General features: G+C 44.9%; 2 protein-coding genes across 3 annotated transcripts in view; one reads left to right on the top strand and one right to left on the bottom strand.

Annotated features, from left to right (window-relative positions):
- Nucleotides 1-27: 27 nt before the first annotated feature.
- On the top strand, nt 28-6,761 carry CALML4 (calmodulin-like 4). Its single transcript, XM_009892081.1, has 4 exons — nt 28-88; nt 1,661-1,801; nt 2,472-2,660; nt 6,664-6,761. Exons 1-4 carry the CDS (start codon nt 28-30, stop codon nt 6,759-6,761), a joined length of 489 nt encoding a protein of 162 aa, XP_009890383.1.
- A 6,520-nt stretch (nt 6,762-13,281) lies between these two features.
- PIAS1 (protein inhibitor of activated STAT, 1) overlaps nt 13,282-18,118 on the bottom strand; it is a 33,694-nt gene continuing 28,857 nt past the window's right edge. The window contains exons 9-13 of one of the 2 annotated variants that reach the window (XM_009892075.1): nt 17,411-17,541; nt 16,921-17,098; nt 15,629-15,771; nt 15,254-15,291; nt 13,282-13,748 (exon numbers count right to left, since the gene is read on the bottom strand). In XM_009892075.1, coding sequence (XP_009890377.1) covers nt 13,452-13,748; nt 15,254-15,291; nt 15,629-15,771; nt 16,921-17,098; nt 17,411-17,541 — 787 coding nt within the window. In that variant the 3' untranslated portion in view covers nt 13,282-13,451. The remainder of the gene's footprint in view (nt 13,749-15,253; nt 15,292-15,628; nt 15,772-16,920; nt 17,099-17,410; nt 17,542-18,118) is intronic. The other variant, XM_009892076.1, reaches the window with a different exon arrangement.

Genomic DNA, 18,118 nt, shown 5'->3' with positions numbered 1-18,118 from the left:
TTTTTTTTTTTTTTTTTTCTTTTCTCTATGCTTCTCCCTCCCCCTTTCACACTACAGGCGAAATTTCTGTCCCAGGATCAAATTAATGGTACGTACAGTTTTGTTCTGGTTTTGGGTTGGGTTTTTTGGTGGGATTTTTTATTTTTGTTAGCAAGATCAGTTTAACAATTTTTTTATTTGTACATATATATGTGTGTGTGTATATATATATATAAAAATATACATATAAAAGGCTTTTTCCCCAAAAGGCTCTCTGTCGGGGCTTGTGCTCCCCCACTTGCCCTCCTCCCAGCTCTCAAGGAGATCTGCTTGCCCCAAAAACAGAGGAATCTCCCCAGTTTCCTTAAGACGGTGCTGGGCACAGGCAGGGAGCCGCCAACGCCCCCAGACCCACACACTGGATGGCATCGAGACCCACAGAGGTTTAACCAGCCGCCTCCCAACCCCAAAAACACATCAGCCCCAGCGGAGCTAGTGGGGACCGGGAGAAATTTCAGGGGACCACCTGCCATGCCGGAGCCTGGCAAAGCTTCGTGGATGACGGGAGCGAAGGTGAAGGAGGAAGAGGAGGGAAGGAGAGGGCGCAGGAGGTACAAACCCTCCTTGCGAGGCACCGGGGCTCTCCCTGGGAAACGGGACCCCTTCCTCGGGCAGGGATGAGGAAGGGTTTGCAAGAAGCAGCTGAAATAAGAGTATTATTGCAAATCTGTTAATTGGCAGCACCCACGGGCTCAGCAGCTCTGCGGGATTGCTGCGGGTGGAGGGGGGGGGTCCCGGCCCCCCACGTTCACCCCTGCTGTAAGGTCTAGGGACAGAGAGGATGAGGAGGGGGTGTGACAGCACCAAAATAGGCTGATTTTTATTTCCCCGGGCTGCTCTGCAGACAGGACTGTCCCCACGCAGCACAACTTGCCCGTTAGCGCTGAGCGTGACGCGGCGCGGCGCCGGGAGCAGCGCGGGGAGGGAGGGTGAGGGACGGCAGCCTTATCTAGGTCAGCCGCATCCCTCGCTTATTTATCGGAAAACTGCGAAGCCAGCGCTCGAGGGGGAAGGGGAGAGGGCGAGCGAGGAGCGTGGGGAGAAGCGAGGCAGCGGGGATGCCGCAGGGGGACGGCGGCGGGGCAGGCGGAGGCTCTCCTCGGCCAAACTCACCCCGCCGACAGCACTCAAGACTGTCAAATGTGAGATTATCCGTTCTTTTGCCTTTTATTGAAATGCAGGTGGTGGTAGGCCGAGGCAGGGGCGAGCACAAGCGCCAGACCCTGCGCAGACCATGGCAGGGGCCGAATCGACATCCTCCACCACTCCTTAAGGCTCCTTCCTTTAGCGCCCTCTCCCACCCACCCCCCCATGAAGGTGGAGAAAAGTACTCTTTAACTGTATTCTACATATCTCCACTCTCAAACTTACTTCATTAGGCTGAAGGACCCCAATTAGCCCAGCTATTCACAAGCCTGGATTTTAATTGCCCTTGGCACTTTACCCGAGGTCCTCCCCCACTGTCCCATCATCATCTTTGAAACGAGACACCCCGAACCAGACACAATATCCCCGCTGGAACCCTACCAACGCCGCCCGACCGGGCAACGGGAGAAGAAACGTCACCGGCAGATCAATGTAACCTTACATGGCATAACAGAGAGTTTTGGTTTTTAATTAGAGTTCAAGGAATGTTTTTCTCTGTACGACAAGAAACAAAAAGGCAAGATAAAAGCCTCCGACCTGATGGCAGTGATGCGGTGCCTGGGAGCCAGCCCCACGCCAGGAGAGGTGCAGAGACACCTACACCTGCACAAGATCGGTAAGGAAAGTGCAGCGCTAGCACGTGAATAAAACACGCTGCCTTACGGTTGGAGAAATTCAACTTTTCCGGGGCCAGGACACCACAGGCAAACACAAGGAGGCTGCCTGGAGCCCAGCAGGTAATATTCAAGTCTCAGGTGAAACAGCCCAGGCAATGCAGCAGAACCAAAAGCGGTCACCAAAACCCAGTGTGATGTGCTGGACGGTGAGCAAAGTCAATCCAGCACACAGATTAAAATAGCACCAATAAAAACAAAAAGCTTCAAGAGAAGCGGCAGGCACACGTATTATGGATTCTGAGGCTGGGAAACTGTCCGGTCCAACCAGCAGAGGTAGAAGAGCACCGAAAGATATTCATCTGCAGATAGGTATAAATAAATTCAGAACGCAGCACAAAGGCCAAAGAAGAATCATGAGATAAGGTGGGCTGGATTCAAAATTTTCGATACAGAGGTTTCAAAGCACAGGTCTAGCAAAGTGATAACAGCATTTTTGGGCCAGGAGAAAGCCCCCAGGAAGGGGTCCACCCTGGTCCAGACCAGAGTCAGGCAAAAGGGAAAAGGTGCCCCAGGATGGGAAACCAGGGGGGAGAGGAGCGGGGTGCTTAGGTGTGGATCCGGACTACAAAACTGAGCCATTCCTCAAAGAATCTGCTCTTATCTTTCCAGAGAGAAACGCTGAGTTGGATTTCTCCACTTTCCTGAATATAATGTACAGGCAGATGAAGCAGGAGGAACCCGAGAAGGAAATCCTCACGGCCTTGTCCATGATAGACACGCAGAAGAGAGGCGTTATCACCGTTTCGGAGCTGAGAGCCAAACTAACAAGACTTGGAGAAAAGCTTTCTGAGGAAGAAGGTATTTTTCAGCTCAAAGATGTACCAAACGCTCCCCAACTTCTTATTTCCTTCCTGATTTTCCTCTGTAGTCAGATCTGGGATGAGGCGCTTCCAGCTGGAAGGTCAGGAAGGACCTGGGGCAGCAGGAGACAGTGCTGGTGCCCCCTTGGTGTGGGGGGAGAAGGGATGTCCCCCCCATCGTGGCCGAGATGTGCACCAGGGCCTCGCACCGTGCCGTCGTGTCCCCAGGTCCACCCCACCGCCACCACAGCCATACCGTGAGCTTCTGCCTTCGTTTAAAACACTTTGCCCACATAAAACCAGAGCCCCCAGCCGAGCCCAGCCCTGCAGCCAGCGGGGAGCGCTCCCAGAGCTGAGCAGAGCACGTCAGCGACATCAGCGATGTCAGCTCGTTGCAGCTAATTAGGCTCACGTGATGGTGAAGTCACCTCGCTCCTGTCAGCCCCCACCCGCACCGCGACGGCCAAGCAGACGCTGTGCCTTGCAGGAGAGGCAAAGCAGCCCCTCATTAACCGAGAGACCTCTTCCCTTCCTCGAGTTGTTTCCCCAGTGATGATTTTTCACCCTGAGATGCTTCACGGTATTTACAAAGCGAGAGACTGTCCCAAGAAGGGCTACGGGAGAGCGTCCGTCCCTCCCCAGCCGCAGGGATGCTGTACGGAGCATCATGGGGCGCTGGCAGCTTCCCAAGAGCACCGCTGGCGTGAGCTCTGCAGCCAGCGTAATCTGGAAGGAGAAGGGGACTTTTTAAATAAGATTTAAAAAAAAAAAAAAAAAAAAGAAAAAGAAACGGGAAAAAAACCCTGTCCTGTTTGTCAGAAGTTTGCCTCCAAGGGGCACAGTAGGAGGGAACTGCCAGGAAGCTGAAAATGATCAAAACCTTTTTGACAGCTGATTTTGCTCGAGGCGTTTTAGGGACATATATAAACTTTTTCTAACGCGTGTCCTGCTTTTCCAGCTTTTGCAGGCGGCAGGAGGGGGCCCGGGGCTGTGGGATGGCGGGACAGCGCTCTGCCCACCCCTCTGCCCGCCAGCCCTGGGGACGGGGCGCCCTGTCCCCTCCTTGCTCCAAACCACGTCAACTTGCGCCTTCTTCTCCAGCCCTCGCCCCTCCGCCCCCACTGCAGAGAGCGGGCTCTGGAGCTTGCTCATTAACGCTCCATATAAAGATATGGCCGAGAGCAAGTAGAAAAACCCATCGCCGGTTTGATACGGGCGAGGAGTGAGTTTTACCGAGGTTACGGGGTTTGTACAGACCCCATCAGGCTCCTCCGGGGTACAAGAACTGTCCCTTCTAATGTTCAAGTAGAACTGAGATGTAATCAGAGCAAAGCTGCTCAGTTGGGTCACCATCACCGGCTTCACGAGCGATACGCCCACAAGGCACATCTTCTGAGAGTTTTCTTTGGTTGTTTAACTGGAATGATAGCGGATGCAGCCACGTACATCTGAAAACACTTTCAGAGCTATTACAAGAGCTGAAGAGTGAAGACACGGAGACATTCACCCTAATTAAAGGTGTCCTAGAGAGAACCGCTGTTCCATAAAGGTTTGGGGAGTGCAGGGGGATTTCCCACTACTTTGTGAGTCGATGAACAGCCTCCACACCAACCTGTGACGAGGCACTGCAGAGCCTAACGCAGCAAGCGACGCTGCTTCTCAACAAGAAATCCCCCCTTTGGCTCGACACGCTGAACTCCAGCTCGCGGAGCTGCTATAAATATTTAATGCCGGAATGGACTCAATTTCATTAGCATCTGCGATTGTTCAGTAACTACTGGCACGTACCTTCATTTACAGCGGCTCCAGAAAAGCCTCCCCTTGATTTTAATTTAACGTACTTTTACCAAATGAGAACTGACACATTTTTCTTCTGTGTTATTTTTAAGCGTTCCGGGAAGAATTAAATTTTTTTAATTTTTTTTTTTTATTATTTTTTAATTTACGTCCTTCGAAGCATTTGATTACCATCAGGGTATTCTTTTTGAAAGGAGGATTAAATCTCCTGGAAAGAAAGAACTGTTACTTACCTTACGGTAACAGCGGTTCTCACAATAGCCCCTCATTTACCCCACGCCGCAACCAGATCCCGCCGGCCGCAGCTTCCACGGGGGCTGCGCTCCCCCCCTTCATACGCACCGATACCTGTCTGCCAACAGAGGGGAAAACAGCGGCTCATCCCGTACCCGCATGAACAGGCGAGAGAGGAAACAGGTCACGCCGCTCACAGAGGCCCTCCACAACTATTTACAGTAAAACAGCTTTTCTTCCCCAAAACCTCCTCCCCTCCTCCCGCGACCTTCCCCCCGGATTTCACAACTGACGACTGCAAAGCCGTTATTCTCTGCTCCAGTACGAGCGCTCTGAGTCTTGTTTAAACCACCACAGCTCGTTCAGCCCGAACAGCCGTTCTGGGGACCTCAGCCAAGAAGCTCATGGGTACAAGCGCAGAGCGGCCCCCCCTGACCTGCCCTCTCCCGCTTCAGAAAGGGCGAGGGGACTCCAGCCCCAATGGGCATGGAATTATGGAGGACACGTAATTAGTGCATCACCATGGATGATCCCTCTGTTTCAGTGGTCTAGCATAGAATCAGAGAATGGTTTGGGTTGGAAGGGACCTTGAAGACCACCCAGTGCCACCTCCTGCCCTGGGCAGGGCCACCTCCCCCCAGCCCAGGTTGCTCCAAGCCCCGTCCAACCTGGCCTTGAACCCCTCCAGGGATGGGGCAGCCACAGCTTCTCGGGGCAACCTGCCCCAGGGGCTCACCGCCCGCACAGGGAGACAGTTCTTCCTCACATCTCATCTCAATCTGCCCTCTTCCCATCTGAAGCCATTCCCCCTCGTCCCCTCACTCCATGCCCTTGGAAAAAGTCCCTCCCCAGCTCTCCTGGAGCCCCTTGAGGCATTGGAAGGGCTCTAAACACCTGGAAGATGTCCCACTAATGAAATATCCAACGATAAATGCAGGTCCACAACCCAACAGCCTCCCCTCCGGCGGACCACCTGCCCCGTCCCTCTGCACTCCATCCAGCCCCAACCCCGTTCACGCGCCACTGGCCCGAAGGCAAACGGCAACACACTTGTGAAACCAGACACGCACCCCTCAACATCAGCAAGCAAAAACCTCTTCTGGACTGTATTAGATACCTTATCAAAGGAAACGGCTGCTCAAAACGTTATCAAATAAAAGCTGCTGGGTTTCTCTTGTTCGCTGTAGCGCCCACCCACTGTGTGTTACGGGCGAAGAAAACAAGCGAGGGATTTCACCTCCTCTCCTGGCATCCGAAGGAGTATGGCATCTAATTCCCAGCTTCATTCAGCAACATTTAACATTACTTCCCTCTGTGTCATTTCTTACATACTTCTATTTTATTGACATTATTTGACAGGAAAAATACCTTTTAACGGTTTCGCTTGTACAGAAGAGAACACGTGAAGTTCAGTAACTGCCGTCACTGCCAGGGCGTTCCCAAAGCTGGAATGAAAAGCATCACCACTGCCAGGCGCCAACCGCACCGTTACCGCTTCTTTATTTTCAGCAAGAGCCTTAGAGCCCCGGCCGAGAAGGTATTCTTCGCTTTCAAACACTAAAGGCCCATCGATATTAGCAAGCAGCACACAAATCTGCTTACAGTTGGGCACATATTCTGCACGAGCACTTCGTTTTGTCCAAATCGAACAGGGACAGGTTTGCTATTCAAAGGGAATGAGCCACTCCGAGCAAGAGCAATTAACAGCTGATCTGGACTAAATTTGTGAATCTTTTCCATGTGGAACTCAAAGTGATGGACATCTCCGCTCCAGAAAGTCAGACATGGAAATCAAAGTGCTGACTGACGCTAGTTTAAAACTACTATCTGGATGACACTTCCAATGGATCCCAGAAGTTACTACTTTTAACAAAAATGATTTGAAAACCCAAATCCTGCATTGCTCTTCTTTTGAAGATCCCTGATATATGCCACTCAAACTTATATTTTCTTTTACTCTTTTCTTTCAGTTGATGACCTGCTAAAAGAAGCCAAAGTTGGACCAAATGGAACAATAAAATATGAAGAATTTGTCCGCATCATTTGTCTTCCTACAGTCGACTACTGAAATTCAAACGGGATTTGATAAGAGCAGGACCTGAAACTTTTTTTTACTTCAATTTTTCCTAGTTACTACTTGGACTCAGGAATCCTCAATTTGCCTTTAAAAATCCTTATTTTGCCTTGATGATAGTGCTTACACTTACACAGGTTCCCACCCCATTTCTGGAAAAACGTTTTCACAAAATGTGCACTCTCTGTTATTTAAATAAACTGAATGTCACATTCCTTTGTGTAAAATGCCCTCCGCTTAAAAAAAAAAAAAAAAAACAAACCAAAAAAGCCAACCTCTTATTTTAAAAAATTATTTAAGTCTACAGATTGCAGCATAACTTGTAGTTAAGGTCTCACAGTGACGGCGTTCCAAGAAGTCAGCATCAGCCCTAAGCATTAGCTGTTTCCACGCACCCGCGCCCAGACACCGTTCTTTGTGCAGAACAGATTCCCCGGGAAGCTTGATTATGTCACGACGGTGGTAAATTTAGCATAACTATGCACACCTCCCTGCTATTCCTTGGATCCATGGCATGATCCGATAACTCCCAACCAGATGTTCCCCTGTCACAAAGTTGTCAAGTTAACAGCCCCGCTGGCGCGGTGGCCACGTCCCTGTTGACTACCCAGAGCGACGGGAGACGGGCAGCCGGCAATTCTCCAACTCCATCAGTTAGTGATGCTCACCGGCTGCAGAGGACAACTCCCAACTCTACGATCGCTGTCTCATTCCTCCTCCAGCATACAAGAGCTCTGTACCGTTGGACCTGTGTCACATTATTTATTAAGGTACACTATCTTGCAACGTCAAGTCTCGGCGCAGTGAGGCCGCCCCCGTATTTTGAGGCAACACACTGCAAATGCTGTGCTCGGTAAATGTATCTGTCACCAAGTTCTGGGCTAGCTGCCCAGAACACACTCCTAGAGACAGCCTGGCAGGGAAAAACAGGGGCCATGAAAATTCAGCTTCTCTACAACAGGAAAAACACACCCCATCTCTCTCGACTTTACACTGATTTAACTCAACGTGACCCACAGCAGTCCTAACTGATCTTATTCTGTCTGTATCTTGGCAGCCTTAGCTGAAGTCCTCAGACCGGTACGAAATTTAGGACAACATACAGCAGATTCTCTCTGGAGTCAACTGGAAATTTGCAGAGACCATCTCTGCACAGCATCAGCGCAATCAGCAACCTGCGAAGGATGCTGGAAGAGCACACGCTCCTGCCACGTCTGCTGTGGCTTCTCCCCCCGGGAGCCCCCTTCCCCTTCCCCTCCTTCCACCCACACCTCTCCTTCCTTCTTTTAATTCTCAATCTTTATCACTGAAGCACCTAACTCGCTCTTGGCTCAATCTGTGAAATGACCAGCAATTAAATCGTTACAGCCGTTGCAGATATAATGCATTTATCCGCAGCACAGTCTGAACACCGCAGAGTAAGGCTCCCACCAAAGCATCACACATCGCTGCAACGCTTGGAATCAACCAGGACTGTCACTAGCACAAACTTGGTTAGAAACCTGGAAAAAACAAAGCGAGAGCCAATCTCAACCCTTTGAGATCTGTAACGGTGTCTCTAGAAGGGTAAGGTAGGGATTATTCTCATGGAGTATTATTACACGGGGGTAAAAAAAAAAAAAGCACAAAAGATTAAATGACATGCTGACTGCTCGGCAAGACATGGAAGAGGACCCAGGATGTGTCTTTCAGACAAAAGGCAGTATTGTGCTCAGCCTCCCCCGATTCAGAGCCAAGCTGCACAGCCCGCGCGGTTCTCACAAGACGGCAGCCCCAGACTAACCCAGTAAGCTCCGACTCGGCTCCTGACGTGCCAAGATACTGACCAAAGGCCCTCTGAACGGCAAAGGACCGCACTTCAGGGGGAAAGAAACTGTGCCCGATGTAAAACCGACACACCTTGTCATACCACATCCCTCAGTTCTTATATTAGCTCTTCCTACTCTACAGATAGAAAACAAAATTAAAAACCCCCTTGTTTCTCCGAAAATTAGAGCTACAAGCAGCTCAACCCTCAGATAACACTCCAGAAAAACACAGGGTGAAATAGAGACAGGATTCACTAGAAAAAAAACAAGCTCCAAAATACCAGCAAAGGATACATTTTCCCTTGCAACTCTCTTCCCACTGTTCACAGCTAACCTCAGTGTTTGGACAAAACCCCACCTACCTCCAACGCTGAGCCTCTGCGCACTACTGCCTTTTGGAGGTCTGCCCACAGCACGGCGTTCGTTTCTGCCCACCGGAGCCCTTCCAGACCTCTGCTACAGAAGTACCAGTGAGGAAGGGGAGCAAAAACCTCGGCTGCTTTGAGCATGAGCATAATTAGCTTATGAAACAAGGAGTTCGTTTAGAAGCATTTGTTTCCAATATGCATCAATAGCCAAATTACAAATGATCCAATACACAGCTTAATTCTTCCCTATTGACCAGAACAGTTGATTAACAAATCCTTTCAGCTGCAGACAATATAAAAGCTTGGATGTCATGGGGATTGATCAGCTCAAAATCACTTTGGATTACTCCAGAATGCGTCTGTATCATAACAGGCGGTTTCCACCCTCCCCGGGTGGGTAAACATTACCCAAATAAAAGCCAGCAGAAAGAAAACGCACTTCACACACACTCACAAAACAGAGCAGCGTTGTTAGAGCCCGGAGAGACAAGTGTGAGACCCTCAGAGCCAGAAAACATTTAGAAGCAAAGCGTTGTGTTCAACGGGCACCTTCGCAACTTCACAGAAAACACCCTGCCCGCCCCACAACCCCCGCAGGAAACACAACGTAACTGAATGCTTTTTATTACATCTAAAGATTTCTACATAAACAGGTAACATTCAATAGGTAAACCATTTTTTTTTTTCCAATGCATATAATAAATATTTTCACTTGGTACTTTTATACAAACTGACATTGGTCTACTATACATTTTTAAAAGCCATTTACTGGTTTGGCATGCCGTATGGAAACTAAGAGAAAGTTTTAAGGCAATGAATGACAGATTTAAATTCATGGAATTAATGGTAATTTTAATATTCTGCTTATATACATTTTTCCCTTTGTTAATTAAAACAATTAACAGCAGCACTTTCGGGGACCACCAGCAATTTTCCCTTGTTAGAAATCTAAGCTCTGTTTAAAAAAAAAAAAAAAAAAAGAAAGAAAGAAAGAAAGAAAAAACACAGTTACACTGACAAAACAAAATCCTTTCTATTTAAAATGTGCTTAAAACCCTGAAATGTTAAACTGCAACAAAGAGTTAGTTTTCAAAACGTTCTCCTCACAGTCCTTAGCTCTGCGTTGGGAGGCAGGTCCAAGAGAGTCCAATGAAAATCAGTCATCCCGTCCGTGAAAGGCTTATTGAATCCTCGCCAGGGAGAGGAAGGGGCAAGCCTGGAATTGCTGTCACCTCTATTGTTATGGAAGTGCCACAAAGGTGGTTTTTTTTTTTTAAACACACAGCATAGGTTATAGCTTAGCGTGGTTTTTCATCTTCTAAAGGATGCATCACCAATACCTTCCAGAGCAATTCAAAGCCACTTCCACCCCGCGATTCCAAGAGCTGCGTATTCACGTCCGTCTGTGTACGTACAGGTGCAGACACAGCACCACACGTAACAACACAGCACCACACGTAACACGTGTGCGCACACCCCACTCCTCCAGCGGAAGCATCTGAGGACAAGAGACCGCTAGTCTGAGGATCACGGAAACTTGGCAAGCTGCAGCGAGCGGAGCAGTACCGCGAGCCAGGATGCCCTGGGTTGCTTCACTGCACCTTTGATAATAGGTGAACTAACGGAAACGGAGTTTTGGAGTGACATTTGCAGGGAACTTGTCGAGAACTCAGCCTGAGACTTCTACCAAGCAATGTTAACTGTGGTCAGAGGCACAGAGAATTATCAACTATAAAGAACACCCTAGCATGAAACAGGAATACTCACAAAGCATATGGGATTAATACCACAAAGGAGGACTTGAGAACGTTTCTGTCCCTTCTCTGTAGAGCAATGAGGTTAAAAAATGACAACGGTGAACTGAACAGCCTTCCTTCCCTTCGGGGTGACTTGTGAGGACATGGAAGACATCATCAGCTGACCTCGCTTTCCAAAAGCCAAGACAGGCACAAAGATGCCAGATTCTGTGTTACCACACACTCGCCACATTTAATTTTATATGTGAATTAACAAGATTTTAATACCATCGTCAAAAGTGACAGAAGCTGCTTTTCAGGTCATCTTTAACAATACAGTCAATGGAAACGTTGCCACAATCGTCGGTAAAACAGCCACAAGCTCTCCTGAACTTCTCTTAGGTGTTTCGGAAGCCGGGGACGCGCACGCTCCCAGTTACACCGACGGCAGTCGTACTCCAGATTTACAAACGGTATTATAGCAAAGCATATGCTCTGAAGTTACCAGGTTAGTATTCATGACTAAAATGTATGAGATATATTCCTAATGTAGGTTTAATCACTTCAAAATCAGACTGAGTTTAAAAAATAAGTATTTCCCATTTTCTATCCTTTTATTTATTTTTTTTTAACTGACATTTAATAAATTATAAAATTGGTGTATGGTGAAATATATATATCAGCCAGATATGTATGAAATACACATGCATGGGAAAAACTATTTAACTCACTTTTAACTCACACACACAGATCTATAAATACATATATACACACACATATACATATAAACACAAACATTTGTTTTCAAAATTCAAGTCAACTATTTAGTGGCAGAGGGATGCTGTAAAAACACTAAAAACAATTTTGATGCCACATAATGTGAACCTTTCAAATAACCATACGACTGATCATACAGCGATACCTAATGCTACGTGGATTAAAGATTTTTTTCTTTTTTTTTTTTTCTCCTTTTTTTCCTTTTTTTTTTTTTCTTTTTTAATCAATGCAAGATTTTGAGACAACTTCATAGGCAAAAGGTGGCCCTTGTCAATGCTCAAAGCAACTAGCTGCAATCAACAGTTTTGGACATTAAAAATTCAGACAAGAATCTGCTAATTTTAGTATTCCTTACTCTCTCTTCCTGATAAACTTGTTACCTGCACTTTCAACCAGTTATAAAAATATTTTTCACACCAGAGGAAATATTTACTCTCTCTGACATGGACTTTGGGACACAAGAGAATCACCTCCTTCCCTCCCCCTTCTCTTACTTTAAAGAATCTCCTGAAAAACTGCATTCCAGCTATTTACACATTTCACCCTTTAATAAGAACGGATCAGCCCCAATGACCCACCAGTTCTAAAAAAAAGATTTTTCCTATGTCATGCACAACTTCAAAAAAAAAAAAAAAAAAAGAAAGAAATCTGGAAGTAAGTATGGCTCAAAGTTCAACGTAAGCGTACTGAAAAATCAGGGAAATCAAAATAATTACAAGGCCAAAAAGAGAAAACTGGATTTTGCAACCCACTACCCTAAGAAACTTCGATAGGCAGCAATACATTTGAGTACATAGGCTACAGGGTGGGGCTTTGTTATTGGGTTGGTTTTTGGTTTAAGAGACTCACATTGAACATTTAATATTGATTTTGATGAATGTGAACTCAGAAGACAGTGTACCGAGATCATTATCAGCTGCACAAACCATGCAATAGAGTGTTGGTATTTGTATTTTCTTCCTTTTGTTGACAAGTTCACTTTTAAGCAGAAATTTGATCTACTAGAGCTAAAAGTAGGTTTCTCCAGACAGAACAAGATAGGCCTCAATTCAATAGGCCATTTATACACGCATGGCTAGCTTTAAAGCACAAGCAGTTCCACAAATTTAAAACTGACACATGCTTAATATTTTGCTGATTAGGATCTTACGTTATTTTAAAAGGATTTCATAGTAAGTTCTCAGAAACAAAACCCGACAGCCCAATGTGTCAATGCTTTTATTTGGGGCTAGATTCTATAAAAATTCTCTGCCTCGTCCCACATAAGCACAGCCAAGTAAATCCTCAGCCGGAGATTTTATTGAGTCCGGCCCTCAAGAATAATCGGTGCACTAATGAGCTTGCAACATGCTTGAATAAAGCATGGAACCATAAAAAAAAATAATAAAAAAAAAATATCTGAACAGGGGGTCATGTAGAACCAGAAATGACAAAAAAAAAATCCCAAAAACCCAAACCCACTCCTGAAAAGCTATGTCCTATAAACAGAGGGGATGCTGTGGAACAGTTTGGGTAGGGTTTATTCCGCTTTAAGCATAATAAAATCTGTACTAAATATGGGATGGGGGAATTAGATTCCACCAAAAGTAAAGGTCTCCAAGAGGAGAAAAAAAACCTCTCACAAGTTTGAACTTTAAAAGTTCAGCTCCTTTCCTGTTTATGTTACTGAGAAGAAAATAATGCCATTTGTGTCCAAACTATGGGGAAAAAAAGTAACTTACATGACGAATGCACAGGTGTAAAATCTTCAACATCCATAAAAATGAACTGAAGCTCCTTGTTTTTGTTAATTTTTTTTGTTTTGTCTTTTTTTTCTTATTTTTACCAGTGAGGCCATCTTAGGTTTATATACAAAAGTAAAACTGAAAATATACTTTTGTTCTCTGTACACATAAATTTTTTTCCCTAAAAAAGGAAAAAAACTTGTCTATGTTTCTAACATAAAGTAAAACCAAGCACAAAGATTTCCTCTGACGAGTTCGTTTACTCCAAAAATCAGTCCAATGAAATAATGTCTGGTATGATACCAAAGATAGACGCCGTGTCCGTGCTGCTCCTACTTGCAACTGGATGACCATGATTCTCTCGCAGGCTGTTGGAGGAAACAAGACTGCTGTTACTGCCACTATTGCTACCATTTGTGGCTGGCAGAGAACTGCTTCCTCCTGCATTTAGCTGATCGAGAAACATCTGAGATGAAGTATATGGGAAAAAACGAGAGTGTAAGAGTTCTTGATCATCTGATGCAGAAACTGCCGCGGCTGCAGCGGCAAGAAGGGATGTGTTGTAATGCTGGGGGGAAAAACAACATTTTCAAGTTACATTTCAGATACCATAGTTTTGATTCAGACCAGCACAAAAGAAGATATTTGTAAGCTAAAGCTCTGACAGCTCCTGGATTTCACACCAGCTCATCTACTCAACCTTTCTGTAAGGTAAGTGGACGGATGCAGTGAACTTTTACCTCTGCAGCCCCCGATTTCTGAAGCCAAAAGAAATTGGAAATACTAGTATTAGTAATAGCAAACGCTAGAAAGGCAACAGTATCACAAGGCACCCACAAGAGTAAGAAACGGTAAGAAGCAGCACTCTTTTACCTCTTCAAAAAATTCCTTGGTAGAAAAATTCACCAAAACTCAAAGAAACATTTTGCCATCCCTCTCCTCCTCTTAAAAGTCACAGACCAACCACAGCTGATGAAACTATGTGCTAATCACTGTTGGTGGAGGAAAGCATACTTCTGTGAAAAATGCACTTAGAAATAGCACGCTTAGTCCCATTAGATGGCAGCAAGGGCTGTCCCAAGTTATACTTTTTGCTGGGCAGCCCCTGACAGGCAAGAACTTTAGCTACCGAGAATCAGATTTTAAATACAATGTCTCTGTAGAGTAGTTTTGCTCTCGATATTTCTTTCCACTACGATGGGACGCCCATGCAGGCTATTCAGCCTTGTTCCCCAGAATTTATGGCATGATTATACCAGTGCGTATCAGTGCAGCATCAGGCTTGGGCACTACTTGTTTCACAATAATTCTCCTATCTATGTTTTACTGAATATCACGATAGCTTTGCTGAATCCAAATTCGACAGTGTGAGCTCTGGTCTTAACTAGGATATGAAAGTATCCCTCTACATTTACTGCAATTCTCCTACTTGAGATTGCAGTACATGAAGGGACAAAGGGCAGGTGACTCAGCCCAGGCCCCTTCATTTCTTAGATGCACAGGAGCAAAAGCGATCAAGTGGGAGGACTCGCCAACCCAGACTCCTTTTGAGAACGGCCTGCTTAGATCCCAAAATTAGAGAAGCCAGCACCAATCCGGTCCATTTCAGTAAGCACTTACAGAAAGGTGGCAAATATGGTATGAACAGGCACACAGCCTCTGAAAAAACAGCTGCCCCCGACTCTCCCAGCTGTGTAAAGGACTGTCAAGAGTCCCAGTGGTGGGGCCCAGACTGTCAGATAGCCAAAGGTCAGACCTCAGGTCTGAAAAACTAAGGAGGTGTCTGGTGAATCTTCAGCCACGGCTGAGGGTCATTCCACAGTACAACAGTGGCTGACCGAGCTTAACCCGTGGAAACAGAAGTGTTTAGCTTCAGTTATGCCTTATCCTACACCTGTGTTTAGACAACGCTTATGTTTGGTCACAGTTTCTATGTGTACAAAATAAAGCTGCAGCCTGCCTGCATTTACCCGTACATCATACATCTGCTCCTTCCTTGCCTATACATCCATGCCAGCAAGTCCTTCTCAGAAAAAAAGTATCTGCCATATGACTTGATTTTCCTTGACTTACCTGATTGTCTCCTGACAGGAAAGGGAAGAAATCTAAACCTGTAAAGAGCCAAAGAAAAAGATTAAGCTTCTCAAAACAAACAAGCATCTCCCCATTTTTCAACCATTTATTTTGAAATAGAACCAGCACAACAGTGATGACATTTCAGATTCTCTTCAACTACCAAAGCTTGCAAAACATCAACCTTTTAAAACCTTAAGATATTAACCTCAATTTTCTTCTTTTTTTTTTTTTAAATACCATCTCATCCTCTGTGGATGCAAAATAATATTTTGCACTATTGGATTGTCAAATGACTGCATGTTTAAATCATTTTACAATAGGTATTATTGCTTGGAGAGCTGTACCTACGGCTACAAACAGGCAGAAGCTCACCTTGCAAGTCATAAGGCATAGGTGTCATATGGAATGGATGCCTGTAGTCTTGGATAAGTGATGTATTGATGTAGCTGGTGTCAACAGCAGGAAGGCTTGGTGTTCTTGACACAGGAGATGCTTGATGTGGTAAATTTAAAATGCTGGAAGAAACAAAGGCTTGTTACAAGCGTAAAATATAGTCTTGGCTTTAACGCTAGAAGAACAGTATTCAAAGATTTCCCATGCACGGTACGCCTATTTTCAAATTCAACACAAAGCCAACCTCTCAGCACGCGTTATGACCTTTGGGACAGGTGAGTAACAACAACTGCCCTACTAAATTTCAAAGCTTCGCTAGAAAGCATCACGAGGCTACAGCACCTCAATGAGTCTGGTAAGGACTGTAAGGGAGGCGGGGGCGGAACATGAGCATTACATGTTCCCCAATCTTTCTTCTCACACTGACGTTTTATCAGAAAAGTTAAATTCAGTCCAAGCCAGACTGCAGCCCAAATAGTTGAAGTCTAGCAAAATTAAAAGCAAAGTAAATCACAGTCTCAACCAGTAGAAACCAATGACTCATTATAAATGGTATTGGAATCTCTGCTACAAATACTCCTAAGCCAGGACAAAACAATCCTAAAGGTATACTGAGCCCCTCAAAAAGGTAAAAATCTGCATAACAACACGACAGATAGGCTCTACAAGGTAATTAGCAATGGAAGACAGCCCAAAAGGTCTTGAGGAGTTTTAAGTGATCACTGAGTCATTTACATCACTGAAGTAGTAATCAGTTCAACAACAGGATCCCTTCGGTTTAGCCTCAGTTTTCATCCCTCCACGTTTATGTAAACAGGGTGCTATTAACAGCTTGGCTACTTAGGTGTAATCAGGTTATTCTGGTGTTCTTTATTACTATGCTACTGGCAGTAATCACTGGTAAAACCCACACACTCCCACACCACAAACATGTTTCTCATTCCTCTCTCTCTCTCTCTGTACGCTGCTGCTTTCGTATTTCTCTATGAAAGAAAAACATTTCCGAATCTGCAAAAAACCATGCTTCTAAGCCACGTTTTCCATCATTTTACACTAATTTTCACAAATACAATTAAACAACTGTATCATGTTACACTTTTTTATTCCAATCTTTTCAGGCTTTGTGACCTGACATCAAATCCATTTGCTACAAGCTACTAAATCAGGATATAATCCGAATACAGAACTTTCTAGCCACAATTTCTTTTGAAATCTGTCAATACCATTGCGACTACACGTTCTCTGCATTGGCCTGTATATTTTACTCTCACCCCTTATTATTTAATGGCGATGCTGGAGATATGGAAGGACAGCTTCTCTTTGCAGATGGTTCCTCCTCCTCTTCATCTGATGAGCTATCGATGGTTAAATCAATCACTTCTACTTTCTTATTTTTATTTGACTGTTGGTGAGAAGACACCTGATGTTCCAAGGAAGAGCTTATGCACCCTATACAAAGTAAGCCAATATTATAAGGTGTAGCTTACACCACCACCACAATCATGATAACATCACAGCTTATTATATGCCTTCATAAATAAAGTGTACAACTTAGAACAACAAAATTACATAACATTAATAATAACTTAAAAGTACCATCAGCCTCAAACAGGTATTACGCAAGTAATCTTTCTCACAAATGATCATTAAAAGCTGCAAACATACAGGCAAAAATTAGCATCTTGAAAAGTTGAAGGAACATCAATACTTAACAGTTCAACAGTATGACATTTGATCCATACATCCCAAAACTCAACTTACCATCAACTCCATTGTAAGATGCAGTCACTTCCTGCACTTCCTTCTTCGATCTCATAGGAGCCCATGATCCATCCTCCTTAAACTGAATTTCATCACAGTCTGTACAATACTTCAGGATTTCCATGAACAACCTGTCAATCAAAACCCTTCAATATCAGTCCTTAAAAAGAGCTTAACTCATTTTTCTCCAATATCTTTATTAGTCAGTATAAGTTTGAAGTAGTGTTTAATAAGAGCTGAGAACTTTCATTGTTCTACCCTTCTCTCTTCTGCTTCCTTGATAAAAAGGAGTCATAATTTAAAATACTATCGAAAATAGAACTCTATACATTCACTTAAAAGAACTACAAGACTGGAATCTTGCAGAGGTCATGACACAGAACTCTCCATTTCCCAAAATGAGAGAAGAATGTGAACTAAAATTTTAAAATGTAATCTCCTACTTCCCCATTTTTATCTTTGACAATATTTAACTGAGGAAGCCCGTATCTTAAAGAAGTCCATACAGCCAAGTATTTAAAGACTAGTATTTCCTGAAACGTCTTTTTTTCTTTTTAAGTGAAAACTTCCTAACAAAAGCTGAGCATGGGAATCTAAACTTGCAGCCTCTTCTCCTAGCTGCATCTCCTAGAACTTTTAGGATCCTGGCACCACATGACTCCCAGTGGGAATTCCACTTTTTGACCAAGACTATTTATGTGGCTCTGC

The sequence above is a fragment of the Charadrius vociferus genome, unplaced genomic scaffold, assembly GCF_000708025.1.
Source record: "Charadrius vociferus isolate BGI_N301 unplaced genomic scaffold, ASM70802v2 scaffold249, whole genome shotgun sequence".
In the NCBI taxonomy this organism is placed as follows: Eukaryota; Metazoa; Chordata; class Aves; order Charadriiformes; family Charadriidae; genus Charadrius; species Charadrius vociferus.
This window is presented reverse-complemented; position numbering and strand designations above follow the sequence as displayed.

What these genes read in the sequence shown, in the direction of transcription:
- CALML4 (XM_009892081.1), top strand. Translation starts at nt 28, where the DNA reads ATGCTTCTCCCTCCCCCTTTCACACTACAGGCGAAATTTCTGTCCCAG. An exon ending in GTCCCAGGATCAAATTAATG is followed by an intron (nt 89 to 1,660) that starts GTACGTACAGTT and finishes GTTTTTAATTAG; the next exon opens with AGTTCAAGGAATGTTTTTCT. An exon ending in CCTACACCTGCACAAGATCG is followed by an intron (nt 1,802 to 2,471) that starts GTAAGGAAAGTG and finishes TTATCTTTCCAG; the next exon opens with AGAGAAACGCTGAGTTGGAT.